The 20,316-nt window shown below is 36.0% G+C and overlaps 1 protein-coding gene across 1 annotated transcript in view; it reads right to left on the bottom strand.

The window, feature by feature from the left end:
• Positions 1 to 20,316, bottom strand: part of LOC145693207 (neuroligin-4, X-linked-like) — a 412,215-nt gene that overhangs the window by 95,432 nt on the left and 296,467 nt on the right. Inside the window, exon 2 of the mRNA XM_081768991.1 lies at positions 2,210 to 2,362. Coding sequence (XP_081625117.1) covers positions 2,210 to 2,362 — 153 coding nt within the window. The remainder of the gene's footprint in view (positions 1 to 2,209; positions 2,363 to 20,316) is intronic.

Below are 20,316 nucleotides of genomic sequence, written 5' to 3'. Positions count from 1 at the left end.
AAAACATTCATATTTTACCATGTTAAATCGGCTCTATGAAAGGTAACGAAAGGAAAAGAAATGAACAGGGCCAACTGGCCCTTTATTTACTAAATCACATTCTTGAAATCAACCTGTTTAATCGATGCCCTGAGGGGACATATCGGAGTATTAGCTAACAATAGGACCCCTGCCCTGAAGGGGCAGGAACCCGGAACAAACTACATGTTCAACTCATCCCGCTGGAAGCCGGACTCCCAATTTGGGAGTCAGATAGGAGCCCCTACTGAAATTTACACGTGCATTGTGATTACTGGACTGACTACCACAAAATTAAATACCGCCATGTATGAAAAAAAAATCACGTACTAACTACACAGACAGATTACTGAACGGACAGGGGGGCAAGCCTAACGTAACTCTAACAGGAATAGTTTTAAGGATAAAAGTATTTAAAGGGAAAAAACACCACTCTTCCGAAACTGTCTGTGGATATTTAAGAACCACTAGCAAACTGATGCACTTCGTGGAACCTGTCCATCACTCATTATATCTGCTCAACATGGCGTTGCAATGTTGCACTTCCTATTTCAGTTCAGTTTTAGTATGAAATTTAATAGTTTTTTGGCTCCTAGAGACTTCCAACGATTTTAGGTTAAAAAACTCCCAAATATTACCTTGTTTGCAGTTTTTCTCACTCCGTTGCGACCTTTTAAGCTCGACGATCGAAATCTGGCTGTTGTCAGCAAGATTTTCCGGCTTGGAATGGAATAATTGCGCCCTAATATCATCGCGTGGGTTTATCAGCCAATCAAAACTAAGCATTTTGGCGGTGGGGCTTTGAAACGAATAAAATTTGGTAAAAACTGGATTAAACTAGATTTTAGAAGGACCTAGGTATCTAAAAGAGAGGTGAAGGGTGGTCCTGAAAATTCTGTCGAATTTTAGATTGGTTATTTGATCTGGAAAGTTCCGTCCAATAGTGGATCTATATTTTCGGATAGCACTGACACCGTAAGAATTGTAATAATCCATTTACATATCCATATACAAGACTTATAACTAATTTAAAATATAAATAAAGGTATTGATTCCCAAAACTATAATTCCTAATGAATTTTTACAGTTTTTCCATGTTAATTTGAAATAGAATAACAAATAAAATTACGGATTATCTGAACAGCCAGAAATTTTTTGTTAAACGTCAAGTACAGTCGGTGCAAAAAATTTCGGGCACCCTCCTATTAAAAACATAATTTCACTAAACTGTAATGGTATATTACAAAATAAAACTAATTGTTTTGTACGTACGAGCATCCTTGTTAGCGTAATCTTGCTCTACTTGAGTTGGAAGGACTTCGGATGGCATGTCGTCTACTAGCACTGAGGGAATTTGATCGAACATTGCCACATCAGTGTGGTTTAAGAATGGAAATGTTGAATGTCGTGGATTTACGAATAGAAATACCAAAGTGACAAACATGAAACCTCCCGTAATGTTTTATTTTTATATTCCTTTATATTTATAACACGTTTTAACCTTGTGTTTTCATGAAGTTGGTAACAAGTATATTGCAAAACTAGCATCAAAGCTGTACCAAGTATCAAAGCTTTATCAAAGTTGTAATAATTACTTATTAGGTTTCCATTGTCCAATCACAAAACAAAATATAATGACAAGAATGTTGACTATAATCTAATAATCATAATAATCTAATAACAATTAATCATATATATGATTAATGATGTTGAAAGTAATTGATTTGATTTGATTTTGAATTTAGCATGCCTTTTATCAGTGATCTAGAGCTTAACGTGGGATCCGAGCCACATGACTCCTGCCGGGAATCGAACCCGAGACTCTTACGCCTAAGGGGTGTACTCTAACCACGAAGCAGCTTATGTTGAAAAAGAAGCTGTTCACTAAGTTTGTTTGAATTACACAACAAGCTGTTTTGTTGTGTAATTAAGAAACCATTTGTTTGAAGACCCAGCTTTTGTCAGATACAATTTTCAATTATAACAATAATGTTTGAGAGTTTTTGAAATCACAGCTGAATCGTATGGTTAACTATCAATAATCCCACAGCGTTTCAAAATGTATGAAACCAAAATTCGCATTCATTTAATTTGAAACAACGTACACATTTGTATATTTAATCCTAAATGTGAAGTGCTTTTACGCTGGCTCAGCGAAATGCATGCTAATTAGACAGAAGTGATAACTTACCAAGGATGCCTAACCGGAAATTGATTGTGACAACTATAACGTGTCCAAAGCTGGCTAATACGCTGCCATCATAAGGATTCCCAGCATTCCATTCGTAGGATTCACCGTGGACATACACCATAATTGTATACGGCGCTTCCAAACCTCGGTTTCCTGCAAATACAAGAACAGAGAAATTAAGTGTGTTTTGTGTACTACTATTTCTCTCCTATTCATTTTATAAGAGGGAAAAATGTTTACACTATTGCATAAAAGAGTGGAAGTGAGCTACTCACCATCACCCAAGCCATACTACTGTATTATAGATAGAAATATGAAATTTGGACAGGACACTTCTTTCGTTTTGAAGGCAAGGAATAAGGAAGGCTGTTGGAAATGTATATCCTTTTTGATTCCTTTCTTCCTTGCCCAATTTCTCGGGCAAGGATATGGTCGCCGAGGAATGTCATCTCTCATAACATGACGGGCTTAGATAGGTCATAGATGCCACAAACGCCCCAAAATATAACTACTAACATTTCTAATTTTCTTTGAGTCATGTTTTTTTCTTAGGCGTAAGTAATTATTTTTGAATTCAAACCATAAACATATTATCAAAGCAGTGTCAAAAATAAGTGCTTTCAATTACTGTGAGTAATTGACTATTTTTCGTTACCCACATCAATTATTGGCACTAAATATAACGAATTGCTTTACTTTTGAATAAAATACAAATGAATTTTCTATAGCTGTTTTGCTTTCTATTCTAAATTTGATTAAGGGAAATCACAAAAATGGATTAATTACTATAAAACAAACAAAGCTTTCCATTATCTTGTACACACTCTGCTGGATTTAAAAGGGATGTGGTTGCGTTTTGTGTTAGCTTCGGTTTCCAGATTTAACCATGGACTCTGCATGATGGTGTTGTGGTCAATATGTATTGAATACGCTTGAAAGCAAATTGTAATCGTGTTTTCAATGGCTGTGTTGAATTCAGCCAGCACTGATATGATTTTGGTAACAACAAATTATTGTTATGATGTGTGACCTTGTTCAGTTTCAGGTTTCATAGGTATGTTTATCATATTGAGCATCACATGTTGATGAAGTCTGCTCTATCAAATAAATATACTTTCAGATACTGGTCTTAACATCGTCTTAATATAAGCTTCAAATCTTTTTTCATTTAATTTTATAAAAAAGAAATAAGAAATCATAGTATTAAAGTCTTTAAAAAAGTCACGTTTTGAAGCCCATACCTCCAGAATTACCGGTATTTTCATGAATGAGTTCAAGCTTTTACACAGGTTTTCGTGTGTATATGCACTAGTGCAAAATCTTTTTAAGAGTACTCGGTAAAAACACTTTTACTAATACTCTGTGAAAACAGTTTCAAGAATAGTCTCTTAAAACAGTTTAAGAATAGTCTATGAAAACAATTTAAGAATACTCTGGGAAAATACTTGTACTAATACTCTGTGAAAACAGTTTTAAGAATAGTTTATGAAAACAGTTTAAGAATAGTCTATGAAAACAATTTAAGAACACTCTGTGAAAATACTTGTACTAATACTCTGTGAAAACAGTTTTAAGAATAGTCTCTGAAAACAGTTTAAGAATAGTCTATGAAAACAATTTAAGAATACTCTGTGAAAATACTTGTACTAATACTCTATGAAAACAGTTTTAAGAATAGTTTATGAAAACAGTTTAAGAATAGTCTATGAAAACAATTTAAGAATACTCTGTGAAAATACTTGTACTAATACTCTGTGAAAATAGTTTTAAGAATAGTCTCTGAAAACAGTTTAAAAATAGTCTATGAAAACAACTTAAGAATACTCTGTGAAAATACTTGTACTAATACTCTGTGCAAACAGTTTTAAGAATAGTTTATGAAAACAGTTTAAGAATAGTCTATGAAAACAATTTAAGAATACTCTGTGAAAATACTTGTACTAATACTCTGTGAAAACAGTTTTAAGAATAGTTTATGAAAACAGTTTAAGAATAGTCTATGAAAACAATTTAAGAATACTCTGTGAAAATACTTGTACTAATACTCTGTGAAAACAGTTTTAAGAATAGTCTCTGAAAACAGTTTAAAAATAGTCTATGAAAACAATTTAAGAATACTCTGTGAAAATACTTGTACTAATACTCTGTGAAAACAGTTTTAAGAATACTCGGTGAAAAATCTTTTAAGAATATTCTGTATATTTCATTTACAAAATTCGAATACAAAAATTTTCCTCTCACCAATGACTGAGTGGCTATTGAGTGCGCTTTTGGTGCATGTGGTTCTGGATACTTTTCCTTGGGCAAAAATTCGATCGCGTTACAGTAGTTCATGTTCCACCTTAAACTGTAGGTCTATGTCTCATATAACCTCGTCGCTGAAAACGAATATTAAACTTCAATAAACAAATTACAGAATAAAAGTGTGTATATAGAGGACATACTGACTTTAGTTTGAAGGTTTCATCTCACTGACCAAACTAGAGGGTAGCCAAGTACATGTAGTAGTTTGAAGGCACTCGGAAAACATGAAGGGTGTTCAAATCCGTTCTATATCAATCACAATTTTTGTCTGCAACATGAGAAAGGCAACTATTAAGTGATTTCAAGCATGGTTGTATAGCATAGTTGGGAGAGACGGTGTGGTCATTCCGCAAAATACTGCTCTCACGGTTCGTCACGCGTGGGAGGCAGCAACCCTAAGTGCACTGCAACGTACCGGGGGAGAGACTGGACACAATTTCATACTGAGTACAATAGCTTACATTACGGGAACTGCCAGTGCTATCAGTGCTACTGGGGATCTACATGAGAATTCATGAATATTAAATAATCGATATTTGCAGCTAGATCTACTTTCCATCGTTTATTTTGCGCACTTACTGCTGACGCTTGATTATCACCAAGAAAATCTGTGATATTGAGAGAGATTGCAATGATGAGACGAATGAAGAAGTGGTATTCACAGACACTTTACTGTCTTAGACACAAAGACGGCTCTGGGCGTGTCCGTAGTCCTGCAAATAACTGGATACATGATGCGTGTGTTGGCACTTCCACATATCGAAACGATGCGTAATAATTCCGTATGGAGGGAGGGAAGTAAGGTAATCAGGTACATCGTAATCGCGTTTATCTTCACTCAGATGAGTATAGCTAGTCCGTTGTGCATTCGTGACGTCTTCCAATCTTGTGTAGACATTTTGGAGAACCCTATCTTTCATCAAGATAAGCCGCGTCCTCACTATTAAAGTAACCCAACATTCTCTCCTTTTTACTGCTATATAAGCGCTACCGAACATGTGTGAACTGGAAGATGCCTGACCGGAGTCGGATATGCGTAATAAAGTTTTAATTAAAATACAGGAATATTTGCTTCAGCATTCTTAAAAATCCCACCAATATAGGGGGACAACTTCTACAATCACTGGCGCAAATCCCGGGGGGACGAGGGGGACATGTCCCCCCCAATGTTGGACCTGGGGGGACCGTCCCCCCCAATAATCTGACTTAAAAAGTGCTTTTGGGATAGCTTGATGATTTGTGTCCGACTGCAACAAAGGAATGTAAGATGAAATTGATTTCTCTTGGCTTTTCCATTGTTAAAAAGAATCGTAATCTGTAGTATTTCAAACTGAACTTCGTGCTGTAGTGCGTTTAGTAGTCTCATCAATATGTATTAATTCCACTTCCACTACTTGGGCACAAATTGCAATAAATGCCAGACACTAGCGTGCGCAGGACATTGGGAATGTGGGTGCCAGATCTAAAGTGCCACCATATGGAATGTCGTCCTCCCCCCCTTTCCCCTAAGAAAAGATAGCATCATTACATCCGACGCTGCGTCGGCGACGCACGGCACACATGCAGAGGGGAAATAATTAACACGTAATCTCTTCTCAGTTTGTAATAATTCTACATAAAAAAAGTTTGTCTAATGGGGGTGCCAAGGCACCCATGGCACCCACGTTGCGCACGCCTGTGATGCCAGAGGAGGATATACCCCTCTCCTCCTGCTGAAAAATTGTCTCACCTGTAGGTATGGGCACAAATTCCGGGGAATGGAGATACATGTTTCCCCAACATTGGAACTGGAGGCTCTCCCAATAATCCGATTTGAAAAGTGCTTTTTGCAGAAAAGTGTGATGATTTGTGACCGATTGCCACAAAGGAAAGTGAGATGAAATTTGTTTCTCTTGGCTTTTTCATTTTTAATAAAAATGAAGGCGTGCGACTGTGCGTGACGTAACCTGATATGAAATCTTCTCTCCTTTTCTCCCCTAGGCCCTAGCACACGAAGAATATACAGACTATCAATGTCAGTAGAACCCATCTTTTCAGTAAATGTGAATTTAATCTATTTGTAGTATCAGCCTAGGCATCTACTCATGCTTCCTAAGCTAACTAACTCTATGGCCTATGGAACCCGGAGGTTCAATGCCCCGTTCACGAAAGCTCTCCATTGACTTCTATCTTTAGCCAACTAGATCCAGTTTCTACTTTGTATTCCTATTTTTGCGAGATCCATCTTAATATTGTCTTCCCATCTGCGCCTAGGTCTTCCTAATGGTCGGTTTCCAGTTGGTCTTACCGCTAACACTTTGAAAGCGATCCTACTTTCTTCCATCCTGGCTATATGACCTGCCCACCTAAGCCTCCTAGACTTGATGACCCTAACAATGTTTGGAAAACCGTATAAATTATGTAGTTCCTCGTTATAAAGTTCCGCCATTCTCCATTCCCGTTCCTCTTGGGTCCGAATATTCGTCTCACGATCTTGTTCTCAAATACTTTCAGTCTATGTTCTTCCTTTAGAGTAAGCGACCATTTTTCGCAACCATACAGAACAACAGGTATGATTATCGTTTTATACATTTTAAGCTTCAAATTCCTCGACAGAATTTGCGACGACATGAGATTTGAACCGAATAGTAACACGAATTCTCTGCTTTTAGTCGACATTTAATTTCTTCGTGAATATGATTTTCGTCTGTTAATATTGATCCTAGATATTTGAAACTATCCACTTTATCAAAAGAATTATTTAATATTTTAACGCATCCATAATTTATCGTATTACGGTTCCGACGCACTTCCATGTATTTAGTTTTCTCTGCATTTTCTTCTAAACCCATGCCCCTGCAAGCGTTTATTAAGATCTGTGCATTTCTTTCTATTATTCTCCTCTCATCCCCTATTAAATTTACATCAGCATATGCCATAACCTGGTGAATACCGTTCAATTCTAGGCCCTGGTTGCTATCTTTGATTTTCCTTATAGGGTATTCCAGCACAAAATTAAATAATAATGGAACAACGCATCTCCTTGTTTCAGGCCATTTTCGACGTGAAAGCTCGTGGCCAAAAATTTTCCTACCCGGACTTTACTTTGGGATTCATTTAAACATGCCTTAATGGATCTAATTAGCTTTTTCGGTATTCCAAATTCTGTAAGAACGTTGTACAATGTTTCTCTCCTAACCGAGTCTTAAGCCTTTCTAAAATCAATAAATAGTTGATGTACCGGGGTATTGTATTCCCACTTTTTTTCGAGTATTTGGCGAATGGTAAATATTTGATCGATAGTTGATCGATTTCGTCTATATCAACACTGATAATCTCCAATCATTTCATCTGCGTATGGGGTCAATCTTGCTAACAGAATGTTTGAAAGGATTTTATAGGATGTTGACAGAAGAGAGATGCCTCGATAATTATTACAGTCAGTTTTGTCGCTTTTCTTCTGGATTGGAACAATGATTGATTCTTTCCACTCTTGTGGCAATTCTTCCTTGTTGTAGATGAGGAGAATGAGTTTGTGTATCTTGTTCCACAATTTTTCGCCTCCAGCTAAAATTAACTCAGACGAAATTTCATTTACACCCGGATATTCGTGTTTCTTTAATTTCTTTATAGCGATTTCTACTTCTATTCGGTTGGGTTCTGGATATACGTTTCTGCGGTGTGTATCTCCCTTTCTCCACGCACATTAGTTTTTGCTGCGTGTTAGTAAATCGTTAAAGAAATCTTTTTATCTTTTTAAAATGCTATCTGTATCAGTGAGAACTGTTCCATCAGCTTTCTTTAATATAAGAACGAGGTTGATAGCCTTTCTTAAATTCTGATCCCTTTATTCATGTCCAGAATGTTTTTATTTTTAATATTATCTTCAAGTTCCTAAATTTTAGCTTTCAAAAAATTGCGTTTCTTTGTTCTAAAAGTTTTGGAAGTTTCCTGCCTGATGTCTACGAAATTTTGTGTGGTTATTTCATTCGGATTTTGTAGCCAACGTAATTTTGCTTGTTTTCTCTTTTCTGCTCGTTCGAACCATGGTTTGTTCCTACGTATTTCCGCGTCTCCCAATTTTTCTTTTGAGAGAGGATGTTTCGTAAGCAAAGAAAAGAATTCAATTACTGGAATATTTTTCTCCAGAATCTTAAGGTTACATCTGTTAACTAAAGAGTATATGACATGCGTTAGATTTCTGTAACGATTCCTTTAATATTATTGAAATCAAGGGGGCCGATCCTGGGAAGTCGGAGGCCCCCAAAAGCTCACGTGGATTCCCTGTATTTTTATGAATATGCATTTTTATATGTATTTTCTCTTGTTATATGTATTGTTTTATGCATTTTTTATGAATGCCCCCCCCTCCCAAAGTTACAGAGAAATCGACGTCCTTGATCGAGATTATCATAATTTTGCTCAAAGATTATTGTTGCGTCATACATAATTGATATTCTTTTTTCATAGTTTTGGGGAAGTCATTATTTATATTATTATAAAACAATTTTAACGTGGATCTTTGTGGATGCCTAATTAGAAACATTATAAATATGCATGTATTCAGATTTCAGAATGTGTTCACGGCAGTGATTTGTAATACTGATATGTACTACTACTTCATCTACATCACCTAATATATAATACACTCTACAACAGGTTCACCTCAGAAATCAGATTCATCTACCATAATATGAGTTTCCCTTCTCTAGAATAAGCCTCAAATGTGCCCACCTCCCAATGTTGAAGACAACCAATGGCGTATTTAGGATTTTGTTTCGAGGGGCTATGCTCAACACAAGGAAGGAAGTGGGCAATTGCCCACCTGAGTTTGAGAATTAAATATAGTTTAATTTATGCATACATTGAAGTTATAATGGCAAGAATTGCAGACCGATAAATCCTATGTGATATGATACAAAAATTTAGGAGTGAATCTAACCCTTTATTCTATTCATACAAGAAAGAGGAAGCATCCTCTTGGACTTCCTAATTTCCCGGGCTAATTATTCCCCCGTTTTGATTTTCTTTTTAATTCAAACATTTCCTTCTGTTAAAAATAACTACACGATATATTTTTTCCTTTGTTATAATAACTTAAGTCCTGTCATGTTGATATCCGCGCAAGTTGGTGTGGAACACCAGTTTCGCTTATCAATTCCTCTTAGTTTTGGTGTTACTGATGACGCCCGACTTGAATCAGAACTGACAATGGTCGATAAAGTATGATAGACGAAATGAAAGAAACAGGAGCGTCATTTCAGATTTTGTTTGGAGGGGCAAGACCCCTTGATATAAGTAAAATTTCGCGTTTTTCACTGATTTACTATTATTCTATTGATAAAATCTATATACATCTCAAACTCAGGGGGGGGCGGCAAATACCCCTTCCTGTCCCCCCTAAATGACGCCCCTGGAAAGAAAGTAACGTCAAGAAAAAGAAACAGAAAAGTAGAAAGGACGAAAGAAAGAACAAAAGGACGCAATTCTTACATGGAATGAAATTTGGTAAACACAGTACTATTTCTGAACAAATAGCTTAAGGAAATGGAAAGTCAATGACATTCTTAGAAATGGTTAGAAGGATTATTGTTGTGCGTGGAATGCGAAAAACTAACAAATTTATTTCAGGGGGAGCTTGAGCCCGATAGCCTCCTAAATACGCCACTGAAGACAATTCTGTCCCCTGATTCTTCACAGCATTGTTTTTCAACTTCATACATATTTTGAACATCGCTTACACACACACACACATATAATATGGGAACGGTCTTACCCGTCCCCCCCAATGTTGAAGACAGATTTGCGCCGATGTCTACAATATTCAGATTTCCAGTTTCTTAAGCATTATTGTATCCATGTAAACAACAAGTACTTCTAGTATTGGAATAAAATATCAAATTAAAAGTAAAGATATTTTAAAAGAAATTCGAGAAACAAGTAGCTAGAAATTAGGGAGGATAACGTCATGTGAGTGACAGTTAAAAGAAAATGTTTTTCACAAAGATTTTATTTTTAAAAGTTCCTATTTATATAAAGTGTGAGCGTAACAATACGAATAATGGTATCAACATCTGAACACAAAGAGACGTCAGTATTATACAAAATATCTGAGAATAGAGAAACTGACACATACGGTAGATATACATAAAAGCATGAGTTTCTAGTAAAGAAGATAAAATCCCCTAAGGAGATAAAGAAAGTGAGAAGGGAGGTGACAAAGTAAAAGCAGTCATAAATATACATATACACACACATGCTTATAAATAGAGTTTGAAAGGTTAAAGAAAAAATATGAAAGCATGTTCTCATACATACATACCACGAGAAGGTAGAGGCAGTGAACTGAGAAAAATATGTGAAAGGAATACGCGAGAAGAAATTTGAAAGAAGGAAGATATTTACTGTTCTTCTCTTCTCTTTCTTATAGAACGTTGCCAAACATTGGAAGGCTCTTCTGAAAAAGGTCTTCGATCTAAACAATATATGTAAAAGGGTCAGTGCACTTTCCAGTGCTATTGCTACACCCTTTCTTGATACCTTACAGAATCACTTAGGTTATCTATATTATTATATAAAAGAGTAAACGTGACTTACTCATCTACATCCAGGGCATATTACTACGCATTATGTTTGAAACGTAAACGTTTGACAGATAACTTCTTTTATCACGGAAGCAGTGCATAAAAAATCATTTTCTAAAGTACGTATTCTAAGGGGTCAAGTTTTTTTTTGTTAAATCTTTCTTCAAGAGTAAAGTGTCTTACGAATCACTGAAGTTAGGAAGATGAAACTCAGTATCTTCCTCATTAAAAAAAAAAAAAAAAAAAAAAAAAAACTGAAAATGTGTTTTCAAAAATTCTGCTTCTAAGGGGGGAGAAGGGGAAATTTCCATAACATTTATGATTTTTTTTCAGAAAGTTCTCCCTTCTACTTTCTGTCTCTCCAATATTTATAATGACCAAGTGGATTAGTTTAAAAATAAAATTAAATGAAATATTTCAGTTTAACGTCCCACGTTTACCTCCTTTAGACTAAGGCACACGATAATTAAGGCAAGTGAATGATGATGGAGAAATTAGTGGAATGATAAAGTGGGAGAAAATGGAAGTATCCCGAGAAAACTCACGGACACAATTTTGTTCGCCACAAGATTACTTGGCCAGGGACCTCAAGCACAAAGAATAAGCGCTTTACCACTTTGGTACCATATCCCCTGTATTTGTTTAAGTTGCACGTATGAAATTCGGTACATATTCTAAAGTTGCAATTAAAAACAACATCATTCCTAAGGAAGAAATACAAGATATTTCTATAATATTAATTTTACGTTTCTTTCTTGTGAAAATGTCCAATGTGTGGATTTTCTTAATTTGGGGGTACAAAATTCGGTATAAACTCTTAATTAACGTTTCAGCATTTTTCAAAATAATGGATGTATTAAAAGAGAAGAAGGAATTTCTACATTTTAGAATTTCTGGTTTTATATGCATTAAATCTTATATTTGATTGCAAATAACGGAAACTTCTGCTAGTGCTTGTTATATATTTACCACAATATCTTAGGATCTGCTGCAAATTAACGGTGAAAGCTATTGCTAGTCTGCATTAGAACATGGTTTCCAATCTTTTTCTTGTTTTTTTTATTAAATCTGGCACTTAAATTTGTAAATCCTGACAACTTTATGTTCGCCTAGTTGGCCTGGCATTGGCCAATTTACAGCACACCACGCGAAATGAGTGCCATTGAATGACTTTTGTGCTGAAGACTTCCTTATTATCAATCCCCTCACAATTGTACATACTCTATTTTGTACCGAACCCGTCCCGTCAGCGTTATTATTACTTACCTTCAACAAAGACTCTGCTTAATACGTATAACTTTTTCAGTGTGAGGCACGGTTGCTCAGTTGTAGAACATTTACCTCTGGTGTGTGGGGTCCCTGGTTCGATTCCCTGCAGGCACGTAGCCGAGGGGTGGGTCCGGGGGGTCCGGACCCCCCCCCCCCTTCGGTTCCAGAAATGAAAAACATTAAGGAAGGATAAAACAAAAGGATCCAAGAAAAAGATGAATCAGCGTCAAATATATAAAACTACAGCAAGCGTTTGGTTACTCTTTCTTATGAGGAGCTTTGTGTGGAGGAAACGGGGGGGGAGGGAGTCAAGTTGAAAATGGATATTATTGTAACGAAGCATGGCGAATTCCATCTATCTCCATGGATAACACAGACTTCACGTAGAACTTAAGAGATGCCTAGAATCACGAGGCATTTTGAATTTCACGGCAATACTAATCCACTTTACAGGATGTCTTTACTTCCGAAAGAGATCTCGTTGCTATCCTTGATGGCATTAAATAAAGGTAAGAAAAAAAAGAAGAAAGAAGACAAGTAGAACTGAGTTCGAATGACCTCGGAAAACTATATTTTTTCAATACTTTTTAATATTCTTTTACTCAAGATTTCTTGATAGTTTTTTTTTTTTAAATCAAAATACTTACTAACATATCGTCATTTTATTGTCCTAACAAACCAATATGGGTATGTTGCCAGTAAAATAGTTTAGATTGATCGATCCCATGGTGTGTAACCACAGTATTTCGTCACGGACCCCCCCTATTGCGAAATCCTGGCTACGTGCTTGTTCCCTGCCAAGTAAGTTTGTGATGGACAACATCCTTTCCGTGGGTTTTCTCGGAGTATCTCGTTTCCTCTAACTTTCTCATTCCACCAATGCTTCTATCATCATTCACTTGTATTAATCATCGTCTACCTTATCCTAAATGGCATAATCGTTGGATGTTAAACTGAAATATTTAATTTCAATACCAATTCTTCCACTATATTTTAATATCCTAAACGTGGTTTGTATCTGTAAACATCAACATGTGATCTTTATTTATAAACAATACAAAATTCTTTTCACTTGCAAGTTACTACATGAAGTAGACGAGATCACCACTTGTCATCACTTGATCATGTGGTAGAGGAGGAACCCCAGCGCCACCGCCGCTCAGAACAGTGTATAAACTCCATGCATCTGCTCAATCGACATCTGTTTAGTTTGGTCAACTTCCCTCTCTTAGCTTTGTGGAGTTTTGAGAGATCTAACCTAACCCAACGCTCCTAGCTTGCCTGGAGCTTTGTGGGAACTCAACCAGTCTTCTACCTTGCGTGGAGCTCTGAGAGATTCATAACCGCAACCATCTAGTTTGCGTAGAGTTTTGTGGTTTTCTTTTCCACCTAGATTGCCTGGAGCTTTGCGGAAATCCAACTTCTCTTTGCTTGCCTGCAGCACTGAGAATCCTAACCCACCTCCACGCAGCTTGCTTCAAATTTTGTAAGAACCCTTTTCTTGGCTGAATTAGCCTTGGGACACCTATTTACCCTAACTAGTTAATGTATTTTGTATTGGTCGTAGGACCACACTTACAGTGAACCTGTGTTCTATTGTTTTATAACAGAAACTTTTTAAATAAAAGGTTGTGGGAGACAACCGAATCTCGTGTGTAAATTGCTCTATCTTCTACCTCAACAAGATAATTTTAAAATATTTTCTCTAGGCTTCCCGACTAAGATCGTATGTACTCCGCATGCATTTCCTAAACATGTGACGTGTGCTGTCTATCTTAGATGTCTCAACTTTATCTGTATGCTATTTATCATAATCAGAAGTATCTTGCCATTATTGGAAGGTCATTGCCACAACTGAGAAATGCCCATACACCACAATCTTCACCTAACCTCTTCGTCTTCAAGTACGATTTTACTGTTTTAATACCATCTATCAACTGTAGCCTCTTTCATCCTGTCCCTCATTTTCCAGCTACCTTATCCTCTAGCATGTTCCTTCTCAGCTAATTTCCCAACCAATTTCTCTTCGTTTTTTCTCTTTCCTTTCCTACTGCTCCTAACAGTTCTTCGTTCGTTCTCCTTTCGATTCAGCTAATTCTTTCCAACTGTTTTATTCCAAACACAATTTTTTGTCTCTCTAACGTTTATTTCTGTCCCATATTCTTCACAGCCTTTCCTCAAGTTTTCTAACATCTTATTGATATTTCTTTCAGACTCCACAAGAAGAGCTATATTATCTGTAAAACGTATATATCTACTAATTCTACCTCTTATCTAAGTTCAGATTGCATTATGTAGGTCCTTCTTTACTATATCTTCTAGATATACAGGGTATTTCAAAACAACACGGACAACGTTTGGGAGGTGATAACTGACACCAAGATAAGACAAAAAGTATAGACCAACCTGGGTGCACAAATGCTTGCTTTCGGAGTTATAGGCTGCTGAAAACATGAAAAAATTAAATTTAAAGGTCTATAGCTCCAACAGTATGAAGCTCACAATAGTCGGGTCAAGAATCCATTTAGGACCCGACTAGTATGTGCCCTACCCAAATATCAAAGTTTCAGAATCCTACAGTACTTCCGCAACAATTTTTATAGAGGTAATTGGCGAGTACTTCAAATTATATGCCTGTATCCAAATTACCTGAAATTTGGATATTTGGATAAGGCACATACTAATTCCTAAGTGAACTCTTGACCCAACTAAGGAAGGTCCCATAGTTTTGAATCTATGGATCTTTAAAGTTCATTTTTTATGTTTTCGGCAGCCTATAACTCCGTAAGGAAGCATTTGTGCACCCAGGTAGTCTATCTTTTTGTCTTATCTTGATGTCACGAATCATATCCCAATCATTGTTGGTGTTGTTTTGAAACACCCTGTATATTAAATAACGTCAGCGAGGGACAACTTCCCTGTCAAACTACCGTTCAAATTGAACTACCCTGTGTCATTTCTTTCCCTATTCTAATACTTTCTGGTTGGCTTATGTATACATTTATTATGAGTCTTCGATCTTTCCGTTCCAATCTAACCTTCTTTAGAGCTCCCATAATCAATTCTCAGTTCACCCAATCGAAAGCCTTTCCTAGATGAATAAATACAACATACACGTTTTCCCCCTTTTCTATAGACCTTTCACAGATTACACTTAATGAGGCAATTGTATCTCTTGTACTCTTACCCCTCCTAAACCAAAACTGTTCCTTCTCAACTTTTCATTTGTTCCTACATACAACCTTCTGTTCAGCATTCGAAACATAATTTTTGTTGCATGTGATATGGGACTAATAATTCTGTAATCATTACATCTCTCTGGGCACGCTTTATTGTCCAACTGTATCATAATTGTACAGGAAATCTTTTCGTCACTTTCCTGTTCATATATTTTATTGCAGAATTCTTTCTTGCTCTTGTCCCCCATATCCTTAATGAATTCGATTGTCATGTTATCTATTCTGGTTGCATTTTCATTTTTAATCTTGGATAACACTTTTTCAAACTCACCCCGAAGAATACTAAGCCCTTTATTATAATTGCGTACTTCATTTTGTCCTTCAACAGCTAGGCCACGTGGTCTATCTCTGCTCTCATACAAATACTCAACATAATATTTCGATCTTGCTAATATTTCACTCTTGCTCATTATCTTGCCGTCCTTATTTTCTACTGCCATGGTAATATCTTCTTGTTTCATCCAAAGTTCCGTAAATTTCACCTCCTTATATATTTCCTCATTTTTTCTCAACCTTTATAATGCTTCTATGTTCTCATATTTTCTTTTATAAAAATCTCCCCTTTTCCAGTCTGTTTCTCTTTGTAGTTCGTTGTTCAACTTTCTGTACATCCTTTTTCCTTCTTCTGTATTAATCTATTTCCACGCTGTCTTTTCTCTTCTTTTATGTAATCTATTCTTTAATCCACGGTTTCTTTGCCCTTTTGCGTTCATAACATTACTACATCTTCTACAGTCTGCTCTATGCAAAGTTTGATATGCACCGTCTTTCATTACTTGCACATATTCTTTTCTTATTTGAGTGCTTTTCTTGAAAGTTTTGTTCAAAAAGATTATTACTTCCTCACATTTCAACTTTAGTATTCAACTTCTTGTTGTCTACGTTTCTTGTAGTTACATTTTTCAGTTGAATATCCACTTCGACCGCACAAGATAATGATTAGAGAAAATATCGGCTTCGGGGAAGGTCGTCGCGTTCTTCAAGCTACTCCGATACCTGTCATGAATCATAATATAGTGAATTTAATATCTTCGTCCGTATGTTCGTGCATATCTTCTCCTTTCTTGCGCTAATTGAATCAAGTGTTCTCAATTGCTAGTTAATTTTGTCTACAGATATTAACCAGTCTCTCTTCCCTTTCACTTCTTTCGCCTAAACCATATTTGTCTACAGCACTGCTTTCTTTCCTTCTCCTACAACTGCATTGAAATCTCCCATTACGGTTAAGCATTCACCCTGCTCTTTCAATCTATAATTTCTTTATTTTCTTCCTTCTTTTTTCTTTTCTTTACTTCTTAATTATCCTGAAATGTAGTTGGTCCGTATGTCTGTATCACTACTAGATCCTCGTAATTTTTTTTCTCTTGAAGTCTTAACATCATAACTCTGTAATCAACATATATACTTTTCACTGCCTTTCACCCCACTAGGACTTCCCTTTTCATTACATGAGTAAAATATCCTACATTTTTCACTTCTCAATTTCCTGTTACCGTCTTATCCAGCTCCACAAATTTGTATTAAGTCTAGATTTTTTGTTTTATTTCTTCATCATAATTTTCCAGTTTCTCTCCCTGTGGCATGGTATGTATATTCCATGTTCCTACTCTAAATCAATCACGCCTGCTTGCCTTTCTTCCTCCAGCAATCTGTTTCTCTTTCATCCAATAGCTCTTCCCTATACACCGGCATTGTAGTTCCGAATAGGGGATATTTTACCTCCGGAAGTACCTAGGTATATTTTGACCTGCGAAAGAACAGTGTACATTTGTTGTTTTTCTGTTGTCAACAAAGTAGAGGAAATAAAATTGTAGTTTCCCGTTGCTCTCCACCCGCAATATCCAAGCCGTTCAAGTCACTCTAGCCACGCCAGAGTCTATCAAACACTAGGATATCCGCCAACCTGATTTCCGGAATAACTGCTGCCTTCTCGCAAGACGTTCTTCGTCTGGCTAATCCAGTTAAACGAATTCGGCAGAGGTGGCCCTTCTGTTAGTGAACTATTGCTGAAATAGCTCTAAACTGTACTGTAGCACGCAATTCTCCTCACCCGACATATACGTGTATTTGTAAAAGTGCTGTGTATCGGAGAACGTATTGCTATTCGGTGATCTGCAAATGTTGCGAAGTCCCACATTATGGGTACCGCTCTAGTTCAACCATTTGTTCGATTCTTTTCACGAAAATTATGCTTTTGTCAAAACTGTCTACGGAAACTTTGTTTCTGTTATCTTTAGCTCAGAGCCAACATACACATCTATAAAATGCTAAAACAGAGGACACCATGGCTTAATGATAGAGCCCAAACATATGATGCTATGGGTACCTTGTTCGATTCCAGGGCATGTAAGTTTCTGGTGAACATTGTGTTCATGGGTTTTGTAAAGGTTCTCCCGTTTTTCCCACATTCGCATTCCACCAACTCTTTCACAATCATTTACTTTCATTAATTATCCGTCTTTATTAACTTAAAGTGAGTAGTCGTGAGACGTAAACCAGATATTTAATTTCATTTTTATTACAATGCTAGGACAGAATTACGCATTTGTCGATCTTTATAAATTTTTTTGATATTATTGGCATCATTGAAAGTTTTGTTGGACTAGCCACTTTAACTTACTCTTCATTTTCAATCTAAATTTGTGATTGCTTGTTAAAACTATGTCTAAGAACTTCTACAGTATCTATTCATTTTATCTACTTTCTTATTATTGGTTTCGATGTTTCTGCCCATCTTATGGTCTTAATTTTCACCATATACTATATTTTATCTACATTAAGACCAATTTTCTCCTTCACTTTCCGCAATATATTAACGTCTCCTTGAACTAACTATCATCTGCTTATATGTGAATCGAGCTTAATTCATTTGTTGCTAGTCTTCTGTTGCTATTTGTAATCTTCCTAAATGCATATTCAAAAACAAAGTTAACAAGAATAAACCGTTCATTTCTTTCAGATCATTATAAAGCGCCAGCTAGCTTTCTGCTTATATAGAAGGATATTAGTCGTTTTACCGAAATACGCCTTCAACAAATTTACAGTTCTGTCCGTTATTATAATTCTTCCAAATAGAGCATTTTTTTAAAAAAAATAAAAATTGAAGTTGATAAGTAGTTGATCCTTGTCACATGAAGAATCCAATGTTCACGAATTTTATGTCTGAATCAGCGTTGGCAGTCAGCTCATCTACTTATGAGGTTAACCGTGCTATAAGAATGTTAGACAAGATCTGATAGTGTATTTCTAATAGCGATATTTTTTAGGTGATTACGTTATATTTGTGTGCATATATATTGCTTTTTCAAAATAATATAGATAGAGGGCAGTGCAAAGTAGATATAAACTTTAAAATATGAATTAAAACCAGAGTGTTATAAAGTAAATACAGGAACATGATAAACATTGTAGTGACACTTTATAGGACATCACATGTAGAGAAGAATATTATACAATAGTATAGTAGAGTATAAAATGTAATAAGAGATTAATGGAATGGAAAATATCGCTGTAATAATAATAATAATAATAATAATAATAATAATAATAATAATAATAATAATAATATGCCCTTTAAGCTAAAGAACATTATGAAATAATTTTTGTAAATGAGAACTAGGAGAAATGGAGAATATCCTGAGAAAATTTAAGAATACAGAGATATCGAATATAAGCTGACATGGTGTGCGATTCCTCGTAAAAGGGATAAGCTCTCTGCCACTGAGCCAATATGCCTCTCAATAATAATCATAATAATTCAGAACTGAATGTGCTCTAAACTATAAAAAATGTATACTAAAACATAGGTTGAAGCAAAAGTTAAAATAAATATTTTTGTTCCTGCAGGAGCACGTGTATTTAGGATTCCATGTTACGACGTAGGATTACGTCTCATATTGCCTCGCTGCTGAAAAGAATGTTATGATCTAATTAATCTATCTGTCCAATATATGCGTTTTTTTTTTTAAAAAATTTTTGAAAGCAGTTTGCTTAGTTTAGCGTGCAATGATTGTGCTTCAGCTAAGGGAGATGATGATAAGCGAACTCATGAAATAAATAAATGGTAAAGAAAACCTTCGCATACATTGTTTGCTCATCATAATGTCCATGAGGCAGGAACAGGGATCGAATCAGAAAATCCCATGCACCAGAAGTAAGCTCTTTACTGCTGAGCTGCTGTGGCCCTTTTAAAAACAATAAAGCAGAATATAAACAAAACTGGTATCATGAAGAATTGGCTAAGTGACCCAAACGTTTGAGGTAAATGACAGATATTTCCAGTATCTTAAAGCCAACTACAGTACAACCTTGTTGATCCGCATCTCCGGATAATCCGAATCAGATTTGTAGACAAAGAGGGAGTGATCACACCGTAACTGCGGATGACACATGCAGATGCTGTGCACCAGCTAACAAACATCATAGCGTACTTGGAGCGTCAGCCCGACATCATTTCAGCTGAACTATTAATGATAAAGGTTTACGTGACCGTGCTTCATTCAAACCCCACACGTGCTTCAAACAGAAGAAAATGGACTAATTCTTTGTTAACGAATGATGTGAAAGGTATCTTAATAAACGGTAAGTCTCCTTATTTAAGAATTTGCTTTGCTTCTTACCCATATTATCCACATTATACGGATTTTCGATTTTTCGGATTGTATTTGGCAACAGTTAGTCCGGATAAACAATATTATACTGTATTTACAATCTACGTGAAGAATTCTTTTAA

The sequence above is a fragment of the Thermobia domestica genome, chromosome 8, assembly GCF_964235325.1.
Source record: "Thermobia domestica chromosome 8, izTheDome1.hap1.1, whole genome shotgun sequence".
In the NCBI taxonomy this organism is placed as follows: Eukaryota; Metazoa; Arthropoda; class Insecta; order Zygentoma; family Lepismatidae; genus Thermobia; species Thermobia domestica.
Note: the sequence above shows the minus strand (reverse complement) of the source record. Positions and strands in the feature narration are given on the sequence as shown.